Source organism: Oncorhynchus mykiss, chromosome 5, assembly GCF_013265735.2.
Source record: "Oncorhynchus mykiss isolate Arlee chromosome 5, USDA_OmykA_1.1, whole genome shotgun sequence".
Taxonomy (NCBI): domain Eukaryota; kingdom Metazoa; phylum Chordata; class Actinopteri; order Salmoniformes; family Salmonidae; genus Oncorhynchus; species Oncorhynchus mykiss.
In genome coordinates, this window is record NC_048569.1 from 77642189 (window position 1) to 77665592 (window position 23404).

The 23404-nt window shown below is 42.2% G+C and overlaps 1 protein-coding gene across 2 annotated transcripts in view; it reads left to right on the top strand.

The window, feature by feature from the left end:
• Positions 1-473: 473 nt before the first annotated feature.
• LOC110523008 (coiled-coil domain-containing protein 18) overlaps positions 474-23404 on the top strand; it is a 42614-nt gene continuing 19683 nt past the window's right edge. Inside the window, exons 1-20 of one of the 2 annotated variants that reach the window (XM_021601425.2) lie at positions 474-772; positions 996-1075; positions 1201-1368; positions 1536-1645; positions 1718-1846; positions 4094-4190; positions 4366-4487; positions 4754-5042; positions 5250-5322; positions 6038-6255; positions 10414-10569; positions 10811-10921; positions 11209-11340; positions 12151-12264; positions 13902-13979; positions 14061-14177; positions 14538-14705; positions 15619-15782; positions 18151-18314; positions 21401-21614. In XM_021601425.2, the coding sequence (XP_021457100.2) occupies positions 1025-1075; positions 1201-1368; positions 1536-1645; positions 1718-1846; positions 4094-4190; positions 4366-4487; positions 4754-5042; positions 5250-5322; positions 6038-6255; positions 10414-10569; positions 10811-10921; positions 11209-11340; positions 12151-12264; positions 13902-13979; positions 14061-14177; positions 14538-14705; positions 15619-15782; positions 18151-18314; positions 21401-21614 (2675 nt within the window). In that variant the 5' untranslated portion in view covers positions 474-772; positions 996-1024. The remainder of the gene's footprint in view (positions 773-995; positions 1076-1200; positions 1369-1535; positions 1646-1717; positions 1847-4093; positions 4191-4365; positions 4488-4753; positions 5043-5249; positions 5323-6037; positions 6256-10413; positions 10570-10810; positions 10922-11208; positions 11341-12150; positions 12265-13901; positions 13980-14060; positions 14178-14537; positions 14706-15618; positions 15783-18150; positions 18315-21400; positions 21615-23404) is intronic. The other variant, XM_036978433.1, reaches the window with a different exon arrangement.

Consider the following 23404-nt stretch of genomic DNA (forward strand, 5'->3'; position numbering starts at 1 on the left):
CAATACTGTCACAAATGTTAAAGGCCCAGTGCAGTAAAAAACGTGATTTGTCTACGTTTTATAATATTTCCACATAATGACGTTGAAATAATACTTACAATTTTGAAAATGATGATAATGCTCCTTTAGTGTAAGAGCTGGATGAAAAAACGGCATGAAATTTCAGCCTGCTTTAGTGGGATGGAGTTTTGTCCTGCCTGGAGACATCCCCAAGCGGTAAATTAGTTAATAGAACAATAAGAAAGAGAGTTCCAAAACTCTGCCAAAAACGACTGTTTTTCAGTTTTCCCCTCCTTGCAAAATTATTGCTTGAGAAATTGGTCTTTGCTAAGAAACGATTGTTTTCAATTAAAATGGTCAAAAACAAACAACAATCACAGTGATGTACTTAATTGTTAACCAGAAATGATTTGCTATGGAGATAAAAACGTCTGCTTTGTACCTTTAAAGAAAAGCTGTTCGGTAGACTGCTACTATGTACTACTGTATATGTCTAAACAGCACACAGACAAAGTTGTCAAATAGTTTCTATACGGTCTTTGGTCTTACTAAAACGGTTACAAAGAAACACGCACGTTCTATGATTTTACGTCAGTTAATCATGAAGCAGAGCGCAGGATTCCTATCATGTTGTAAAACAACACCACTTCATCCAGCATGTAGAGAGAAGTGTGGAGTGAGTGGCAGGCGAGCTTGATTGTATTAACTCTTCGCACCTATGTTATTTAGACTTTATGTTGAACCGCACCATGTCCACCGATTAACCAAACAGGTAAGAGCAGCACATAACGAAGTAACTAAGCAACTGCCTCCGAACAAGCCATCTACTTACTGGTGGCTAACTCTACATAAACTAGCTAGCTAGCTAACAAACTTGCTAGTTAACGTTAGCTAAAATGCTAACCAACTGTAATATGTCGCTGACTTTGGTGTTATTGTTGCCTTACCTCTGAAGTTTGGTGTACATACTTCATCATTGATTTTATTGCATCCAGATTGCCACTGTACACACACTCTCACCAGGATGGCTGAAGAACGCAGGGTCTGTAGCAGTGCCCCACAGGTTGAGACAAAGGTGAGACAAGCTAACCGTAAATAGAGGCTTGCAAGATATTATACTTTTTTTTAATGTATGTGATTCATTTATCAAATAAACTGCTATTCAATGGAGGAATGCATTAAAAGTCATGTTTTTTTCAGCCTCCCTCTTCATCCTCTTCAATGAGGGAACTGGAATCTAAAAACTTGCATCTCAGAAGGAAGTTAAGCTCAGTGGAAGAAGAAAGTGTTTCTGTGATGCAAGAAAACAGACAACTGATCATTGAATTGGAAGCAGTGAATCTCGAACTTGCCAGCTCCAAAACCAAAGTATTCCAGCTCATGCAATTTTATACAACCTCTGCCATTATTAATGATTATAACGCTATTCATGCAGGCCTTTACAGAGGGCCCAAATAATTGTTACTAATGTGGGTTTAGTTCCACAGATGCTCAGCTTGAACTAAGACACATTTGTTCACCTACAATGTTGACAGGTCCGGGTTCTGGGTTCCACCGTAGGGTCTAAGACTTCTAGTGTGTGTCATATGAAGGAGGAGATTGAGGGTATGAAGGCTGAGGTTGAGGCCCAAGGGGATGCACTCAGGTTGGTAGGAGAATACACAGATACACCTTTGTGAATGCAGTTGTGCTAGATGTGTTGCCATGTTCATTGTAGAGATACAGAAAAGAGGCTGGAGGAGACTGAAGAGACATTGGTTATTAAGAGCAGACTAGTGGACCAGCTACAAGAGGAGCTGAAGGCTGCTAGGGCTGAGTTAGAAAACAGGACTAATCAGGGGATAAGGTAAGCAGTGATTCTATTTTCTTTAACAATCCCCACTTACTATAAACATGGAGTTCTCAAAATATTTAGAACACCCCCCTTTTGCCTTCAGAACAGCCTCAGTTAGTCAGGGCATGGACTCTACAAGGTGTTGAAAACGTTCCACAGGGATGCTGGCCCATGTTGACTCCAATGCTTCCCACAGTTGTCAAGTTGGCTGGATGTCCTTCAGGTGGTGTACCATTCTTGATCCACACAGGAAACTGTTGAGCGTGAAAAACCCAGCAGCGATGCAGTTCTTGACACACACTGGTGCGCCTGGCAGCTACTACCATACTCCGTTCAAAGGCACTTAAATATTTTGTCTTGTCCATTCACCCTCTAAATGGCACACATACACAATCCATGTCTGAAGGCTTAAAAATCATTATTTAACCTGTCTCCTCCCCTTCATCTACACTGATTGAAGTGAATTTAACAGGTGACATAAGTAAGCGATCATAGCTTTCACCGGGCCAGTCTTTCATGGAAAGGACAGGTGTTCTTAATGTTTTGTACACTGTATGTAATACACATCACCTGATGTCACCTCCTTGTACTAGTGCTTTTTTGTTAACTAAGATATACAGTTGAAGTCGGAAGTTTACATACACCTTAGCCAAATACATTTAAACTCAATTTTTCACAATTCCTGACATTTAATCCTATTAAAAATTCCATGTTTTAGGTCAGCTAGGATCACCACTTTATTTTAAGAATGTGAAATGTCAGACTAATAGTAGAGAGAATGATTTATTTCAGCTTTTATTTCTTTCATCATATTCCCAGTGGGTCAGAAGTTTACATGCACTCAATTAGTATTTGGTAGCATTGCCTTTAAAATTGTTTAACTTGGGTCGAATGTTTCGGGTAGACTTCCACAAGCTTCCCACAAGAAGTTGGGTGACTTTTGGCCCATTCCTCCTGACAGAGCTGGTGTAACTAAGTCAGGTTTGTAGGCCTCCTTGCTCGCACACACTTTTTCAGTTCTGCCCACAAATTTTCTATAGGATGGAGGTCAGGGCTTTGTGATGGCCACTCCAATACATTTACTTTGTTGTCCTTAAGCCATTTTGCCACAACTTTGGAAGTTTGCTTGGGGTCATCGTCCATTTTGGACCAAGCTTCAACTTCCTGATTGATGTTTTGAGATGTTGCTTCAATCTATCCACATCATTTCTCCCTCATGATGCCATCTATTTTGTGAAGTGCACCAGTCCCTCCTGCAGCAAAGCACCCCCACAACATGATGCTGCCACCCCTGTGCTTCACAGTTGGGATGGTGTTCTTCGGCTTGCAAGCCTCCCCCTTTTTCCTCCAAACATAACGATGGTCATTATGGCCAAACCGTTCTATTTTTGTTTCATCAGACCAGAGGACATTTCTCCAAAAAGTACAATATTTGTCCCCATGTGCAGTTGCAAACAGTAGTCTGGCTTCTTTTATGGCGGTTTTGGAGCAGTGGCTTCTTCCTTGCTGAGCGGCCTTTCAGGTTATGTCGATATAGTACTCATTTTTACTGTGGATATAGATACTTTTGTACCAGTTTCCTCCAGCATCTTCACAAGGTCTTTTGCTGTTCTGGGATTGATTTGCACTTTTATCACGAAAGTACGTTCACCTCTAGGAGACAGACTGTGTCTCCTTCCTGAGCGGTATGACGGCTGCTTGGTTCCATGGTGTTTATACTTGCGTACTATTGTTTGTACAGACGAACATGGTACCTTCAGGTGTTTGGAAATTGCTCCCAAGGATAAACCAGACTTGTGGAGGTCTGCAATTTTTTTTCTGAGGTCTTGGCTGATTTCTTTTGATTTTCTCATGATGTCAAGCAAAGAGGCACTGAGTTTGAAGGTAGGCCTTGAAGTACATCCACAGCTACACCTCCAATTGACTCAAATGATGTCAATTAGCCTATCAGAAACTTCTAAAGTCATGATGTAATTTTCTGGATTTTTCCAGGTTGTTTAAAGGCACCGTCAACTTAGTGTATGTAAACTTCTGACCCACTGGAATTGTGATACAGTGAATTATAAGTGAAATAATCTGTCTGTAAACAATTGTTGGAAGAATTACTTGTCATGCACAAAGTAGATGTCCTAACTGACTTGCCAAAACTGTAGTTTGTTAACAAGACATTTGTGGAGTGGTTGATACACTTAGGTTGGAGTCATTTAACTTGTTTATGTAAACTTCTGACTTCAGCTGTATTTTCCATTAATCCCAAAGAGTTGAGCAACAGAGAAAGGAAGCTCTTGTTACTGCAGAGAGGCAGACATTGGCTCTCCGGAGTTACAAGGGAAATATGTCTGAGAAACTGAAGAAGGTATGGAATAAGACGAATGGCGAGTCAAGCTATGTAAATGACAAAAATGTAAATGTATTTTAAGCCTGTTTGTTCAGAATAAATGCTTGTCAGTACATGGTGAAATGCGCTGCTTAGGTTTAGACGTTGAAGTCTTTGATTGTATAGCAACGGGATGCTGTGTTGTGGTCCATAGGTGTTGGACAACGAGGCCAGACTGAAGGAGGCTCTTATCCAGTGTGATAAAGAGAGAGTGGTGTGGGAGAGGAGGTGTCTTCAGCTAGAGCAGGACAAGACCGAAATGAACCAGCTGATCGGGTTGGTACTAAAGTGTCTGCTCGTCATAGCTTACTTATGAATTTCTGAATCAACCTCTGAAAATGTGTTTTCATCTCAAATGAATTCATCTATGTGGTTACACTTCACTTGAATCATATGTGATGAGGAGGACCGTGTAAAAAGGACAGTTTTGCTTAAAACCATGATATGTGGATATGGTTGAGATTGGTTGTAGTTAGTAAAATACTAATACCACTGTGATGGACATACCTATCGTAATAGTAGTTGGGAATCTCTCTGACCAGCCAGTTGAAGGAAGAGTCGGTCAGAGCCAAGGCGATGAGTGTAGAGAGTGCCACGTTGCGTTCTCGTCTGGAAGAGGCCTCTGTCCAGGCTGTGGAGCTGAAGAGAAGACTGAGTGACAGGGAGATAGTTGAGAAGGACATAGAGGTGTTGAGGAAGGAGTGTAGGGACCTACGCCACCTCACTACCAGCCAGGAGCAGAGACTGGAGCACTGTCAGAGAGAAGCACAGCAGAGCCAGGCTGAACAGGCCAGCCTAGAGGCCATCCTCAGCCTGCTGCATCTTAGAGAGGTGAGCATACTCCCTACTACACTCTCAAACTATACCCTCTGTGTATTGTCTATACATGCTATATTCTGTATGCTGTATATGCCCCATAAAACCATAGTGCACCCTGCATATTGCTAACTCAGCATACCCTCAACTCTGTTCCAGACAATGATGGTGGACAAAATATACTATACTGTTATGTAAAAGTGATCTAAATATTTGTTATAGAGTGGAGGGGGATCACTCTGTGCTAAGCCTTGTCAGCCAGCTCCATTCTGTGATGTCCCCAAACTCAAGCCAGGTGATTTCCCTAGCTTATACTCTTCAATACTATACATCATATTGTAGTCTGTATACACTGAGTGTACAAAACACTATCATGCTCTTTCCCTGACACGGGTGAATCCAGGTGAAAGCTATGATCCCTTATTGATGTCACTTGTTAGAGCACTTCAATCAGTGTAGATGAAGGGGAGGAGACAGGTTAAAGAAGGATTTTTAAGCCTTGAGACATGAATTGCGTATGTTTTCCATTTAGAGTGTGAATGGGCAAGTGCCTACAGGGTATTGTAGTAGGTGCCAGGCGTACCAGTTTGTGTCAAGAACTGCAATGCTGCTGGGTTTTTTATACTCAAGTTTCCTGTGTGTATCAAGAATGGTCCACCACCCAAAGGACATCCAGCCATCTTGACACAACTGTGGGAAGCATTGGAGTCAACATGTCAGCTTTCGACATTTGTGTAGTGCCCATGCCCTTACGAATTGACGCTGTTCTGAAGGCAGAAAGGGGTGCAACTCAATATTAGGAAGGTCTTCCTAATGTTTTGTACACTCAATGTATAGCACATAACTAATCTTCCATCTTTAGGCCATGTATACAGTAGAGTAGGTAAACTCTAACAATATCTCTCTTCCTTGGATGCTGTAACATTGTGGATACACATGAAAAAATGCAAAGTATGTTTGTATCCTCCCAAAAAATTGTCAGTTTGTTTTTTGTGTCTACGGTGTGTCAGGGGAGCAGTACCAGCAGCTGCTGCCTGTGTTGCATGCTGTGGAGCAGGAGAGAGTCAGGCAGGCAGCTCTAGCCCTGGACCTGCAGGAGAGACTAAGGCAGGCCCAGGTGGAGCTGACTGCCCTACAGAACAACATGAACCAGAGAGACCTCCAGCTACAGAAACTGCACACACAGCTGCAGGAGAGGACAGTACAAATTAACCAGCTGGAGAGAGAGGTAAGGAAGGACACATTATCCACACTACTATTCAAAAGTTTGGGGTCACTTAGAAATGTCCATGTATTTGAAAGAAAAGCAAAAAAGGTTGGTCCATTAAAATAACATCAAATTGATCAGAAATACACTGTAGACATTGTCAATGTTGTAAATTACTACTGTAGCTGGAAACGGCAGACTTTTTTTTAAATAGAATATCTACGTAGGTGTACGGAGGCCCATTATCAGCAACCATCACTCCTGTGTTCCAATGGCACGTTGTGTTAGCTAATCCAAGTTTATCATTTTAAAAGGCTAATTTGTCATTAGGAGAAAACCCATTTGCAGTTATGTTAGCACAGCTGAAAACTGTTGTGCTGATTTAATAAGCAATACAACTGGCCTTCTTTAGACTAGTTGAGTATCTCGAGCATTAGAATATGTGGGTTCGATTACAGGCTCAAAATGTCCAGAAACAAATAACTTTCTTCTGAAACTCGTCAGTCTATTCTTTTTCTGAGAAATTAGGGCTATTCCATGCGACAAATTGCCAAGAAACTGAAGATCCCTTAACAGAAAAGGCTTAACAGGCTCTATCCAGAATAGGAAAAGTAGTGGGAGGTCCCGGTGCACAACTGAGCAAGAGGAAAAGTACATTAGTGTCTAGTTTGAGAAACTGACGCCTCACAAGTCCTCAACTGGCAGCTTCATTAAATAGTACCGGCAAAACACCAGTCTCAACATCAACAGTGAAGAGGCGACTCTGGGATGCTGTCCTTTCTCGCATGGAATAGCCTTCTGGACTTTCTTCTGAAACTTGTGAGTCTTTTGTTTCTGGCCATTTTGAGCCAATAATCGAACCCACAAATGCTAATGCTCCAGATAATCAACTAGTCTAAAGGTCAGTTGTATTGCTTATTTAATGAGAACAAACCGTTTTCAGCTGTGCTAACCCTTTTGCAATTAATTATGTTTTCTAATGATCAATTAGCCTTTTAAAATTATCAACTTAGATTAGCTAACACAACGTGCCATTGGAACACAGGAGTGATGGTTGCTGATAATGGGCCTCTTTACGCCTTTGTAGATATTCCAAATAAAATCAGCTGTTTCCAGCTACAATAGTAATTTACAACATTAACAATGTCTACACTGTATTTCTGATCTGATCTGATTTTAATGGACAAGAAAACAAGGACATTTCTGAGTGACCCCAAACTTTTGAATGGTAGTGTGTATGTCATATGTGCATACATACAGTACCAGTCAAAATTTGGCCATACCTACTCATTCAAGGATTTTTCTTTATTTTCAACATTGTAGAATAATAGTGAAGACATCAAATCTATGTAATAACATATATGGAATCATGTAGTGTTAAACAAATCCAAATATATTTTATATTTGAGATTCTTCAAAGTAGCCACCCTTTGCCTTGATGACAGCTTTGCACACACTTGGCATTCTCTCAACCAGCTTCATGAGGAATTCACCTGGAATGCATTTCAATTAACAGGTGAGCCTTGTTAATGTGTGGAATTCCTTAATGCGTTTGAGCCAATCAGTTGTGTTGTGACATGGTAGGCGTGGTATACAGAAAAATGCACTATTTGGTAAAAGACCAAGTTCATATTATGGCAAGTCCAGCTCAAATATGCAAAGAGAAATTACAGTCCATCAATACTTTAAGACATATGAAGGTCAGTCAATGCGGAACATTTCAAGAACTTTTACATTTTCTTCAAGTGCAGTCGCAAAAACCATCAAGCGCTATGAAGAAACTGGCTCTCATGAGGACCGCCACAGGAAAGGAAGGCCCAGAGTTACCTTTGCTGCAGAGGATAAGTTCCTTAGAGTTAACTGCACTTCAGATTGCAGCCCATATAAATTCTTCAGAGTTCAAGTAACAGTCACATCTCAACATCAACTGTTCAGGGGAGTCTGCGTGAATCAGGCCTTCATGGTTGAATTGCTGCGAAGAAACCATTACTAAAGAACACCAATACTAAGAAGACTTGCTTGGGCCAAGAAACACGAGCAATGGACATTAGACCGGTGGAAATCTGTCGCATGGAGGAGGCGGTGTGATGGTGTGGGGGTGCTTTGCTGGTGACACTCAGTGACTTATTTAGAATTCAAGGCACACTTAACAGCATGCCTACCACAGCATTCTGCAGCAATACGCCATCCCATCTGGTTTGTGCTTAGTGGGACTATCATTTGTTTTTCAACAGGACAATGACCCAACACACCTCCAGGCTGTGTAAGGGCTATTTGACAAAGAAAGAGTGATGGAGGGCTACATCACATTACCTGTCCTCCACAAATCACCCGACCTCAACACAATTGAGATGGTTTGGGATGAGTTGGACCGCAGAGTGAAGGAAAATCAGCCAACAAGTGCTCAGCATATGTGGGAACTCCTTCATGACTGTTGGAAACGCATTCCTGGTGAAGCTGGTTGAGAGAATGCTAAGAGTGTGCAAAGCTGTCATCAAGGCAAAGGTTGGCTACTTTGAAGAATCTAAAATATACAATATGTTTAATACTTTTGGTTACTATATGATTCCATGCAGCAGAGGTAACCCTGGGTCTTCCTTTCCTGTGGCTGTCTTCCAGAGAGACAGTTTCTTCATAGCGCTTGATTGTTTTTGCGACTGCACTTGAAGAAAATGTCAAAGTTCTTGAAATTTTTCGCATTGACTGACCTTCATGTCTTTTTTTTTTTTTATATATATATTTTTTTACCCCCTTTTCTCCCCAATTCCGTGGTATCCAATTGTTAGTAATTACTATCTTGTCTCATCGCTACAACTCCCGTACGGGCTCGGGAGAGACGAAGGTCGAAAGCCATGCGTCCTCCAAAACATAACCCACACTGCTTCTTAACACAGCGCGCATCCAACCCGGAAGCCAGCCGCACCAATGTGTCGGAGGATACACCGTGCACCTGGCGACCTTGGTTAGCGTGCACTGCACCCGGCCCGCCACAGTAGTCGCTGGTGCGCGATGAGACAAGGATATCCCTACCGGCCAAACCCTCCCTAACCCGGTCGACGCTAGGCCAATTGTGCGTCGCTCCACGGACCTCCCGGTCGCAGCTGGCTGCGACAGAGCCTGTGCGCGAACCCAGACACAACTGATTGGCTCAAACGCATTAAGAAGGAAATAAATTCCACAAATGAACTTTTAACAAGGCACTGCTGTTAATTTAAATGAATTTCAGGTGACTATCTCATGAAGCTGGTTGAGAGAATGCCAAGCGTGTGCAAAGCTGTCATCAAGGCAAAGGGTGGATACTTTGTCAAACTTGTTTAACACTTTTTTTGGTTACTATGTGATTCCATATGTGTTATTTCATAGTTTTGATGTCTTCACTATTATTCTACAATGTAGGAAATAGTAATAGTAAATGTGTCCTAACTTTTGACTGGTACTGTATATGTATTATTCTCTTTAAAATGTGTGTGTGTATGTATGTATATATATATATTACTAACAGCAGATTATACACATTTTGGCCAAGGGATCGGCGGAATAAGTTTAGAGGGTGTAATACAATGTAATATTATTAATTTACAATTTTATGTTCTTAACCCTGGGCAACATGTGCCTGGGAGGCTCACAGGGATATTGGTTGCAACAGTTCTCCACCAATTTATATATTTTTTCAACTCAATACTTCTTGTATTCCCCCAAAAATGTAAATTAAAAAATATATAAATGCACTTGTAATTCAAGCTTTAAAACTGCAATTTTCTCTTTACCTTGTGAAATTGTAATAGCTTTAAAGCAGCAACAAAACATCTGCCACATGGTAAAATGTGTAGAATTGTAGGAAATTAGTTTGAAAACTGCCACATTTTCTATCTGATGCCAATTGGGGGGCCTTTTAAAATGTTCCTACCCAAGGCTCGAAACGTGGTTTGTCCGTCTATGCACTGCTGAAGTCCTAGTAAAACTCATTGTTTGCTATGTTTTATCTCACTAGAGTTGTGATCTGATTATGAGGGGGTCCCAACAAGTTTGAGAAACCCTGGTGTACTGTATGTGACTGATGTCTGTCCCCTGGTGGTGAATGTTGTATTGCAAACGGACGTGGCAGTTTCCCCAAGTACAGATTCCAGCTTTCACGTATAACTGTATAACAGCTTTTCACATATATTTCACGTATAACAGGCGGCTCTCGTCCTGGGCCTGCAGGAGAGACTAAGGCAGACACAGGAGGAGATGACTACCCTACAGAACAACATGAACCAGAGAGACCTCCAGCTTCAGAAACTACTCACAGAGCTGCAGGAGAGGACAGTACAAATTAACCAGCTGGAGAGAGAGGTAAAGATGGACACATGAATAGTGTACTGTACCACCATTTTTATTATGAGTGGTCTCAAATCAAGGAAGGCAGTATCTCAAAGGAATTTGAGTTACATAATGTCAAATACCAGAACAAGTGAGGGTCTCACTCACAGAATCAGAGCAATAAGGCCTTAAATCAGTGCCTGAAACTAAAGATAACTTGTTGTATACAGTATGAGAGATGTCTGTCCATAGAGGTGAATGTGTTCTATTGCAGTTAAGGAGGAATAACGTCTGCCTGGCAACTACAGTGCAACAGTTAGAGAAGAAAGATGCAGGACTTTCACAGGCTGTAGAGAAGACCACTGAGTTGGAGCAGAACCTGCTGGTAATGGTGACGTGCTCAACACACACACTGAAAATAAATTGTGTTGTCACTAATCTATCAAATGCTGAAGTAGGCTACACTAAACAGACTGTTGTCACTACACACACACGTGCTTTCACTTACACATGTTGGGTCTGTCTAAATCCACAAGGATGCCTCCCTGCCTTTTGATTGAGACAGACCCAGTTCTCTCTCTTAACTCGCATACACGTCCTTTCACACACACAGACTGTTATATTTAAGTTGGCTAATTAGTTAGTTGATGAAGTCTCTGGTTTGAAACGTAGGAGAAGAGCAGCAGTATCCAGCACTTTAAAACCACTCTGGACTTGAAGAAGAGGGATTTCCAGCAGGAGTTGGAGGAGACTCAGAGAGTTGGCTCAGAGCAACGTAAGGAGCTACAGGATCAAATCAAAATGGTGAGAGGATACATGTACTGTATTCCTTTATTCACACTTGACTGTTCATAAAAGTCACCCAAGGTTACAATAAGCAATTCCATGAAGTTTACATACTTTCAGTCTTAGAATAGTTATACATGAAAGCTGGAATCCGTATACTAGGTGAAACTGCCACGTCCGTTTGTGATGTTACTGCAAACAACGACCACGGTTGTCACGCCCTGGTCTTAGTATTTTGTGTTGTCTTTATTATTTTGGTCAGGCAAGGGTGTGACATGGGTGAATTATGTGTTGGTTTTGTCTAGGTTTTTTTTTGTAGGTTATGGGATTGTGGTGAGTGGAGTTGTCTAGAAAAGTCTATGGTTGCCTGGAGTGTTTCTCAATCAGAGGCAGGTGTTTATCATTGTCTCTGATTGGGAACCATATTTAGGCAGCCATATTCTTTGAGTGTTTCATGGGTGATTGTTCCTGTCTCTGTGTTTGTTTGCACCAGATAGGGCTGTTTTGGTTTTTCACTGCATTTTGGTCCTCCTCTCCTTCGACGGAAGAAAACCGCAACAACGGTTTTCCTTCGCACATCATTGCCCATCATACTTGTGATAGAACTGCAGAGTATGTACTGTGAAAATATTTTGCCACGATGCTGGATGCTCCTCTACTCTGTTTCATTGACAAAACTATAACATGCGCTGGGGGTGAAGTGGCACTGTTTCACCTTATTCTGAATTTCAGCTTTAACTTACAGTATAGTAGATGTTTGGGCACCTGCAAAGATACTTGTGTTTCCTGCCTGTTTCATGTGATTTTATGTCTGCCTGTCCTGTACAGTTGCACTCTCAGAAAGCAGAGCTGGAGAAAGACTTGTCTTCAGCCCAGCATGAGAGACAGGAGGCCCAGCACAGAGCAGAGAGACTTCAGACCTCCCTCAACCAGCTCACGCATGTATGTCTGCCCCATACACACACCTCACATTACCTTTACCTAGAGTGCGTTCGGAAAGTATTTAGACCCCTAGACTTTTTCCACATTTTGTTACGTTACAGCCTTATTCTAAAACGGATTAAGTATATTTTTTCCCTCAATCTAAACACAATACCTCGTAATGACAAAGCTAAAGCAGGTTTTTTACATAAGTATTCAGACCCTTTCTATGAGACTAGAAATTGAGCTCAGGTGTGTCCTGTTTCCATTGATCATCCTTGACATGCTTCTACAACTTGATTAGAGTCCACCTGTGGTAAATTCAATTGATTGGACATGATTTGGAAAGGCACATCTGTCTAATATAGGGTCCCACAGTTGACAGAGAAAAAACCAAGCCATGAGGTCGAAGGAATTGTCCGTAGAGCTCCGAGACAGGATTGTGTCGAGGCACAGATCTGGGGGAGGGTACCAAAACATTTATGCAGCATTGAAGGTCCCCAAGAACACAGTGGCCTCATCATTCTTAAATGGAAGACGTTTGGAACCACCTAGACTTCCTCAAGCTGATTGCCTTGCCAAACTGAGCAATCGGGAGAGAATGGCCTTGGTCAGGGAGGTGACCAAGAACTCAATGGTCACTCTGACAGAGTTCCAGAGTTCCTCTGTGGAGATGGTTGCACTTCTGGAAGTTTCCTCCATCTCTGCAGCACTCCACCAATCAGGCCTTTATGGTAGTGTGGCAAGACGGAAGCCACTTGTCAGTAAAAGGCACATGACAGCCCTCATGGAGTTTGCCAAAAGGCACCTAAAGGACTCTCGGACCATGAGAAACAAGATTCTCTGGTCTGATGAAACCAAGATTGAACTCTTTGGCCTCAATGCCAAGCGTCACATCTGAAGGAAACCTGGCACCATCCCTACGGTGAAGCATGGTGGTGGCAGCATCATGCTATGGGGATGTATTTCAGCTACATGGACTGGGAGACTAGTCAGGATCGAAGGAAAGATGAACTGAGCAAAGTACAGAGAGATCCTAGATGAAAACCTGGACAACGACCCTAAGCACACAGCCAAGACAACGCAGGAGTGGCTTCGGGTCAAGTCTCAGAATGTCCTTGAGTGGCCCAGCCAGAGCCCGGACGTGAACCCCATCGAACATCTCTGGAGAGACCTGAAAATAGCTCGGCAGTGATGCTCTCCATCCAATCTGACAGAGCTTGAGAGGATCTGCAGAGAAGAATGGGAGAAACTCCCCAAATACAGTGCCAAGCTTGTAGCATCATACCCAAAAAGACTCAAGGCTGTAATCGCTGACAAATATGCTTCAACAAAGTACTGAATAAAGGGTCTGAATACTTATGTAAATGTTTGTTTATTTTTTAATACATTTGCAAATATTTCTAAAAACCTGTTTTTGCTTTGTCATTATGGGGTATTGTGTGTGGATTGATGAGGAAGAAAACTTTTTTGTCAATTTTAGAATAAGGCTGTAAAGTAACAAAATGTAAAAAGTCAAGGGGTCTGAATACTTTCCGAATACACTGTAGATCTTCACAGATTTATAAATCACACCCACGTCATTGAGTTTGACAGAACGACACAGCTGGGCATCTCAATATTAATCTGACTAGTGCTATAATCCTGTCGCTTCCTAGGATACAGAGACGAGAGCCAATCAAGACCAGGAGGCCTTGAGAGCTCTCAAAGTGCAGGCAACAGAGTATACTACCAAGGTCAGTCCTTATGAAAACACATGCTATGGCAATTTAGTTATCAACTAAATCAGACTTTTTCCTGTATCGGTCCTGTTGCAGGTGAGGTTTTTGGAGACAGCCCTGACAACATGCCAGGATGAGTTGAGCGACTGTATGCTACAGATAAAGGGAGTGAAGGGACGCTACGAGAGAGAGCTGGAGACAAACGCTAAAGAAGTAGAACATGAAGACCTTCACCTTGCTTTTATTTCCTGTGAAACACTTACAACATTCCAGACACATTGTGTGATATCTGTGGGTGGGATGTTGAAGTCTGGTCCCAGATCTGTTTTTGCTCTCTTGCCAACTCCTTGTCACTTCTTCTCAAGCTGAACATGACAATGTGTGGCATGACCATTCCATAAGGAGTGGGCAGGAGAGCAGACTGGCACTGAGGAATTTGGGAACAATGTGAAGGATATGAGACCCAAAAATCTAGGATGTGAAACAAAAATGAAATACATTTCCAACTTGTGAAGTGTATGGATGAAGACTAGTGAAGTTCAAACAGGCAGTTCCAGCGTACTCTGTCCCCAGGTGGAGGCTCTGCAGGCGGAGATGAGGGGTAGCTCTCTGGTGTGTCAGAGCTCCAGTGAGCAGAACTTGCAGCTGCAGCACACCGTCCAGAGACAGCAGACCATGCTGCAGGAGAGCACCTCCCGTGTGGCGGAGCTAGAGGACAGACAGGCGCTGTTACTGGAGCAGGTAGACAGATACTTTACTGTCCTCAGAGAGGAACATTATTTCCACAGCCTGTAAGTTACATACAACATAATGAGCAAACCAGCATTAGAGATTGAACATTAAACACAACACAGCAGTACATAGAACATTACAGTTTTAATTGAACTCGGTGAATGAATAAATCAACTACTAGAGCGCGTGAGCTGCAGTTGTCATATCTAATGTACGAGTTTGAGATGCAATACAAATGTCCCTATTTTGAAACATTCAACATTGCTTTAACTGGTACAGTTCTTTATGTGCAAAGCCAGCTTTTGTGGGCCAGCCTGAACTTCCTCTTAAGGGCCCAGCAGAGTTAATAAAATAGAGCTCATATCTGTTTATAACTGACTGTGCATGCTTGCTGCTCATGCTGTTCATGAGTGTTTTGAAAAGCCTAATTGTTTAGACAGATTCCTGTGTTCAAACTGATTACCTTCGGCTTGCAGGGGCTGACTATAGTGCAGGCCGTTTCTTGAGCAGATGGTCGGGGGGCCGGAACATAATTTGTAGACTACAATTTGACCACAAGAAGCCTAAACAGATATAATATTTGACTAAAACATAATAATTTCAAACATTGCTTACATTTGTATATGATCACGTGCCTCTATGCATGGGAATACTTGGGTACAGATTTCCAAACTTAAAATCACTTGGAGCTGATTTCCTGGTGTTTTTACAGTATTTTATGTCCAACAATGATTTTTAAAGATGCTTAGAAAACTTGGGGGCCAAATAAAACCACCGCCAGTTGGGGAACCCTGGTATAGTGGGTAAAAAGTAAGTATTTGTTCAAATTTTCAGTACAGTTTAGCAGACCATTTTATTATCACGGTTTGGAGGTGAGTTGAGAGGGTTCAATTCACACACTGTGTGGTGTGTGTTCCTCCAGGTGGGCCGCTTGGAGAAGGACCTGGAGAAAGAGAAGGTGTTAGCCTTCAAAGAGCTGAAGAGGAGAGACCAGAGAGCCCAGGAGGCCATAGAGGGATTGCAGGAGGCTAGTCAGCAGGCAGCGAGACATGAGAGAGAAGCCCTGCAACTCTCCAACTCTGTCACGTGAGACTAGTTTTTACTCCCTCTACTCGTCTCGGCTCTAATCTATGCTACTCGACTCTAGTCTAATCTATGTTACTGTACTCTACCAGGGTTCGAAACTGTGACAAACTATTGCGTTTGAACGTTTGACTTGGCAGTGTAACACCAATTTTTAATTAGGCCTGTTTATTTTTTTGCTGGTCACATTAGTTTTTCACCTCACTCAAGATTTAACCATGATTTGGTCAAACGGTAAAGTACGTTAGCCACATGATTCCTGCCCTGTGGCTGTGCATGTTTTGCTGGGGACTACGGCTATGATGAGTGAGCCACTCTCCTTTCCCAGGAAACAAAATGCTCCTGGGGGAAAAAAAGTGTTCAGATTTTTTAAATCCAATTGCTGGGGAAAACACAGCTATCCTGTTGTTACAGTTGAAGAGGGGAGGTTCTCAGCTTTCTGTAGGTATCCTTTTTATTTCTGATCTCTCAATTTTGACCTCAATAGCAACTATTCTTCAACCAAGATATTTGATATGGCTTTGATACAGAGTGTGTGAAATGTTGCGCATTGGCTATTGCATAGGCATAATTGAGCTGTAGGTTACAACTGCAAAGTTTTTTTGTACTTGACATTTACTGTTAGATTAATACATGGCTGCCAGCATTGGGTATTATGTTTAGTGTTACCGATCAAGCTAATGTGTTTTCAGATTTTGTGTACTCAGGTGGTGAATTAGCCCCAAATAAATGAGCCTAGAATATAAGTGCACATGTAAAGATGTAGGGAAGATTGTCTCTATTGAACAAAATACAATTCAGAACATTCTGGAGACCTATTTTAACAGTAAAATGTAACAATAGCTTATTTGTCAAACCAAAATTCACGACATTCACTGGATTAGGTTGCAGAATATCTTGAATCATGCATTCTTTCAGGGACATGTTAGATAAATACATACATAAATAAACTTGTTTATTACCATCTCAGTTGTCAAAGCACTTTGACTTTTAAGATGATTACAAATGTTTTAAATTGTGTGAACTGTGAAAAATATTTGATGCAAACAAATCATGGGCTGGTGCCACCAACTGAAAAAGTTAGTGGCACCAGTGCCACCAGGGGAACATGTTGGTCTGCTTTACTCTATACTACACTACTCTACTGCCAAGAACTGCACTTTACAACACTGCACACACACTGCCGCTATTAAATGTATCATTTTGATTTACTCTACTGAGACAAGGCTGCTTGTTGTTCTTAAATGTTATAATACTGTAATAACAATTATAGCTACAATTCCAAGTATAGCTTTTTACCAATGCTCAGACCCCACAGTAAAGCTTCATTCAAGAGTTGGTGGATGGAAGTTCTATCAACATCAGACTTCCATCACCCCTCACCAAGTGATAAGTCTTGTCTTGTACTAATCAAGCTAGTTACTGATTGCACCAGTCTAGTGATTAGGAGTCAAATGAAGCAAAGTCAAACACCTGCCTGCCTGCAGTAAGGGGAAGTCCATATAAACATAACTCCTTATCAGGAATTAGACAGTTTAATTTAAGACCCATTTGGGTTTCATTAAACTAGATGCCTTTGTAAAGATGCAGCTTTTGACAACATACAATACTTACGAAAGACCGAACAGGATACAGTGGAATGGACATCTTAACATTGGATTGGACCTTAAGTAGTTGTGTAATATCAGCTGTTTGTTTATAGTCGATAGTTGTCAGAGCGCTCTATTGGTTGTTGTTGGTTGGCTGCATTATAAGGCCTCTTTCAGCTGCTGAGAAGCTGGGAATGCATTTGATATGGCCAGCTTAACTCCTTGAGTTACTTTGACCCTGGTATCTCCAACTGTCATGTTTGTAATTTTCGTGAATAATGGCTTTCCTAAATAGACTTGTACTGAGTTAAATGTTCTCCTTCAACATTGATCCTAATGTCTGGTTGTGTGTATAATGTCAGTTAGCTGCAGGGCTTGTGGAGACTGGTGAAGCCGGTCTTATGACTTGTCTGATTATAATGCTCTGTACTCAGTATTTGTTGTTGGGCGACTGTGCTCTCTGTTAGGGGTATATAAGCAGTCTAGATAGCCCATCCCCAAAATATCAACCGGAGAACAAACACAACATACTATAGACCAGTAGAAGGAAAAGCTTAGAGATGTTCCATCCTGACCAGTACAGGCCAGGGAACCAGGACACTCAGAATATCACTGTTATACTTCTCCAGGCATCGCAAACCTTTCGTTATACTCACTTGGTTTCTGCGTTGCCAATTATCAGTGCAAGCGACTTTAGGGTGACAGTTTACAGACATAGCGTTCCCAGTAGCCTTGTGCTCCTGTTGTTGAGAGCCAGGATTTGTCTGTGTCCTGTCCTGCAGGCAGTTGTCAGAGGACATGAATAAGGTTCAGGGAGAGCTGAGTGAGCGAGAGCAGCAGATGCTGCTTCTACGGAGAGACAGCGACACCAAGGCCTTACAGCTCTCTAAGATGGAGAAGATGCTAGCTGAGACCAGAGGAAAGCTGGACAAGAAGACAGAGTCTGGTATGGAAAGTAAAGGGCGGGACAACGGAGACAATATGGGTCTGTATCAATATCCTTACTTTAATTCACTGAGCTTTGTTCTCTGAAATGCATGAGAACTGCATTTTTTTGGTTATATAGATAAACTATCATAGAAGGATTAAAATGTACTCTTAGAAAAGGTGGTACCTAGAACCATAGTGTTCTTCAATTGTGTCCATAGGTTGGGAGAACCCTGTGAAAGGTACTATTTTTTTTTTGTTCCAAGTAGAACCTTTTCACTAATACATGGTTCTACGTCAGGGGTGGGCAAACTTTGGATCCGGCCTGTGAGCCCATTCAACCCCCCAAATTATTTTGGGATAAACACTCCAGGCCAATCTTGAATGTCTAAAACGAAATAGAAAGTATGTAGAATTTAGAATGGACCTACATGCCTTTTTTTCTGGCCCGCAAATGGCTTTTTAATTAACATTGAGAGAGAAAATCTGTGTGGCCCTCTGCTGAATTTTGAAATCCCAATGTGGCCCTTGAGCCAAAATAATTGCCCATTCCTGTTCTACATGGAACCCTTACAGGATCCCTTATACCACTAACAGGTTCTAAGTAAGTAGAACCTTTTTCACCATCAAAGGGTTCTACCTGGAACCAAAAAGTGTTCTGGGGACAAATGAATAACCCTTTTTTTAAGTGTAGTTTTGTGACAGTGCATGTGCCCTTGATGATTGATTGATTTCATTTATTGGATAATTATTGGGTAAGTATTAGGCTGCTTCAGATGCATACAACAAAAAAAATTAAAAAGCCTGGAGGCTAATTTCCATTATGGTCCTCATGATTCTATAGTCAACTCAATATACAAGTATCTACTTTTGATAACAATTCACTTTGCAGAGTAAGTAACTGTCTGTGTTGAAATCAAATTTTATTAGTCACATGTGACGAATACAACAGGTTACAGTGAAATTACACCTGAATTACACCTTACAGTGAATTACACCTTACAGTGAAATGCTTACTTACGAGCCCTTAACTGACAGTGCAGTTTCAAAAAATACAGATAAGAATAAGAGATGAAAGTAACAAGTAATTAAAGAGGAGCAGTAAAAAAATAACAATATATACAGGGGGGTGCCAGTACAGAGTCAATGTACAAGGGCACCGGTTAGTTGAGGTAGTATGTACATGTAGGTAGAGTTAAAGTGACTATGCATAGATTACAACAGAGTGGCAGTGGTGTGGGGAGGGGAGGGGGCGCAATGTGAATAGTCTGGGTAGCCATGTTCAAGAGTCTTATGGCTTGGGGGTAGAAGCTGTTTAGAAGCATCTTGGACCTAGACTTGGCGCTCCGATACCGCTTGCCGGGTGGTAGAAGAGAGAACAGTCTATGACTAGGGTGGCTGGAGTCTTTGACAATTTTTAGGGCCTTCCTCTGACACCTGGTATAGAGGTCCTGGATGACAAGAAGCTTGGCCACAGTGATGTACTGGGCTGTTCGCACTACCCTCTGTAGTGCCTTGCGGTCAGAGGCTGAGCAGTAGCCATACCAGGCAGTGATGCAACCAGATGCTCGATGGTGCAGCTGTAGAACCTTTTGAGTATCTGAGGACACATGCCAATCATGTCCACAATCATCTCCTTTGTCTTGATCACGTTGAGGGAGAGGTTGTCCTGGCACCACACGGCCAGGTCTCTGACCTCCTCCCTTTAGGCTGTCTCGTTGTTGTCGTGATCAGGCCTACCACTGTTGTGTCATCGGCAAATTTAATGATGGTGTTGCAGTCGTGCCTGGCCGTGCAGTCATGAGTGAACAGGGAGTACAGGAGGGGGCTGAGCACGCACCCTTGAGTGGCCCCTGTGTTGAGGATCAGTGTGGCGGATGTGTTGTTACCTACCCTTACCACCTGAGGGCAGCACATCAAGGAAGTTCAGGATCCAGTTGCAGAGGGAGGTGTTTAGTCCCAGGGTCCTTAGCTTAGTGGTGAGCTTTGAGGGCACTATGGTGTTGAAGGCTTAGCTGTAGTTAATGAATAGCGTTCTCACATAGGTGTTCCTTTTGTCCAGGTGGGAAAGGGCAGTGTGGAGTGCAATAGAGACTGCATCATCTGTAGATCTGTTGGGGCGGTATGGAAATTGGAGTGGGTCTAGGGTTTCTGGGATGATGGTGTTGATGTGAGCCATGACCAGCCTTTCAAAGCATTTCATGGCTACAGATGTGAGTACTACGGGTCAGTAGTCATTTAGGCAGGTTACCTTAGTGTTCTTGGGCACAGGCACTATGGTGGTCTGCTTAAAGCATGTTGGTATTACCTACTCAGACAGGGAGAGGTTGAAAATGTCAGTGAAGACACTTGCTAGTTGTTCAGTGCGTGCTCGCAGTACACGTCCTGGTAATCCGTCTGGTCCTGTGGCCTTGTGAATGTTGACCTGTCTAAAAGTCTTACTCACATCGGCTGCGGAGAGCATGATCACACTCTTCAGGTACAGCTGGTGCTCTCTTGCATGTTTCAGTGTTATTTGCCTCAAGGTGAGCATAGAAGTAGTTTAGCTCATCCGGGAGGCTCGTGTCACTGGGCAGCTCTCGGCTGTGCTTCCCTTTGTAGTCTGTAATGGTTTGCAGGGCCTGCCACATCCAACGAGTGTCAGTGCCGGTGTAGTACGACTCGATCATAATCCTGTATTGACGCTTTGCCTGTTTGATGGTTTGTCGGAGGGCATAGCGGGATTTGTTAAAAGCTTCCGTGTTAGAGTCCTGCTCCTGACCTCTTCTTTATTTATCTAGTCACTGGTGTATCCTGCTTTAATTTTTGCTTGTAAGCAGGAATTAGGAGGATAGAATTTGATTTATACAAGTATCTACTTTTGATAGCAATTAACTTTACAGCGTAAGTAACTGTTCTGATGCTATCCCTGTGTATTTTTGCAGCTTTTAGATCTTCTTTGTCTGAGAGTCTGTGTCTTTATGGGCCACTTTCCAGGTCACAGATTAAGCAGAGTCCTTGATTAAAATGCGCGTTCAGAATCTCGTCGAGGACTAGGCTTTATCTGGAGATCTCTTTCTCTGAGTGATGTTTCTAACCTTGTTCTCTGGGCCTTGTCCGGTTCAGTCCAGGATCTGGAGGAGAAGGTGCGTTTCACCAGGAAGGACAGGAGGAACTCCCTCCACCGCACCCAGCTGCTGGAGAGCCAGATGAAGACGGTGAAGGGAGAACTGGTGGACACACTGGACCACCTGCAGGAGCTACGAGACCGATTGAGACGCTCACAGGCCAACGCAGAGCAGCGCAAAGTTGACATGGAGAAACTGCAAGCAGGGATGAGGTGAGAGAGCCCCAAATGCAAACAGTCCTGTCCGTTGGCCTCATCTTGTGTTCCTACAGATGAGTTGGGCAGAAGCCCCTTCATCCCTCTCCCAAGTCATTTAGTACCCGAGGCTCCATTTGGTATCTGGTACTTTGGCCTCCCACTTTACTCCTTTTCAACAATGGGGCCATAACACCTCAAGCTTGAAGCTTGACGACAAAGCTGAATCCAAATAATTTATTTGTAAAAATGTATATTGCCTCAAGGAATGTTAAAATAATTACTGTATATGTCGTTACAATTTGTACTGCTCCCAAATTATTTGAAATACGTATCTATTTTGCTTTTGCGGGCGCCGAAGACGTGGATGTCGATTATGGCAGCCCCCCGCACCTCTGATTCAGAGGGGTTGGGTTAATTGCGGAAGACACATTTCAGTTGAATACGTTCAATTGGACAACTGACTAGGTATCCCCTTTTTACTCCGTTTTTTTGTGACTTGATTTTCTTTGGGGGTTGATAAACACTGAACTTATTTCAGCTCCTATTCCCAGCACTTCTTACCCTGTCTGGGTTGTGTGGGAACTTGGAGCCAAACCAGTGTAAATTATTACCAAAGGACTGTGCTACAGGCCAATGGGAAAGAAGCAAAAATATGATGGCCATGGTTCTGTTTTTAACTTGTGTAAAATTAGATAAATGCTGTGTTGCTTCTGTGGTGTTCTATTGTCAAGGGTTGTCCAAGGTTATGTGCTTAAAGTAATTTTCCAGGGGACAAAGACTGAACACCCCCCACACCCCCGTTTGTAATACATCACTTGGAGGCAATTGTCACTGGTTGTGGGGAATCTGTTGCTGCTGTTTGTCAAACACACTTTCTGTGACGCAGCAGCTGCCCATACAGATTGTGTAACAAAGTTTAACTGGTGCTACTTGTCTTTTTATAAGGTAGACTATAGGCTATCGACATTACGTCCTTGCCTGCCCTCCAGTTCCAGTTCATACATTATGAAAAGAAAACATTCATATCATGACAGTTTTATTGGGGGATTTTCCATGTGTATCCCTAGGATCATGTCTTTCATATTGTTTCATGAAACTCTTTCAGATGCTTTGTTTCAATTGAAAATATTTGAGTGCCAAGATGTGGCTGTGACCCCACTCTCCGAGAGTGTCTCAGGGGGAGTTGGGATATGCAAAAAAAACATTTCCAATTCACACATGCGTATTAATACTCACTTGTACATGAAACGGGAGAAATATAAGCATCCTAATTATTCATATTATTATTAGTGGGGCTTGCGAAGCAAGAGTCCCCACTTAAAAGGTGCAATATCAAATCAAATTGATTTATATAGCCCTTCGTACATCAGCTGATATCTCAAAGTGCTGTACAGAAACCCAGCCTATATGTTAGCCTAATTTCAGTTTATGCAACAAAACAAATAGTCATTGTGTAGAGAATCATTGTACCATCTAAACAGCTTTGAAATATATTTTTCATAACAAAAAAGCTTGTATTTTCAGAAGTTTGAAGCTATTGTACAAAACTGAAAGTAAACGCAAAAGCAAACTTAAGAATGGGAAGCATAGAAATAGCGCACGTAGAACAGATCTACTGCTTCGTAGACTTGCTTTCAACGAGAATGACAGATCTATAATGAACATTTATGTGCATTTGGTCAGGTCGCCCAAAAAGTTACATATTGCAGCTTTAAATCTTTGACATTCTTCTGAGTTATTATTATTTAGAAAGCTACTCGTACACCGTTTTTAAAGCTAGGAATGCCATTGAAACTTTAAAACAT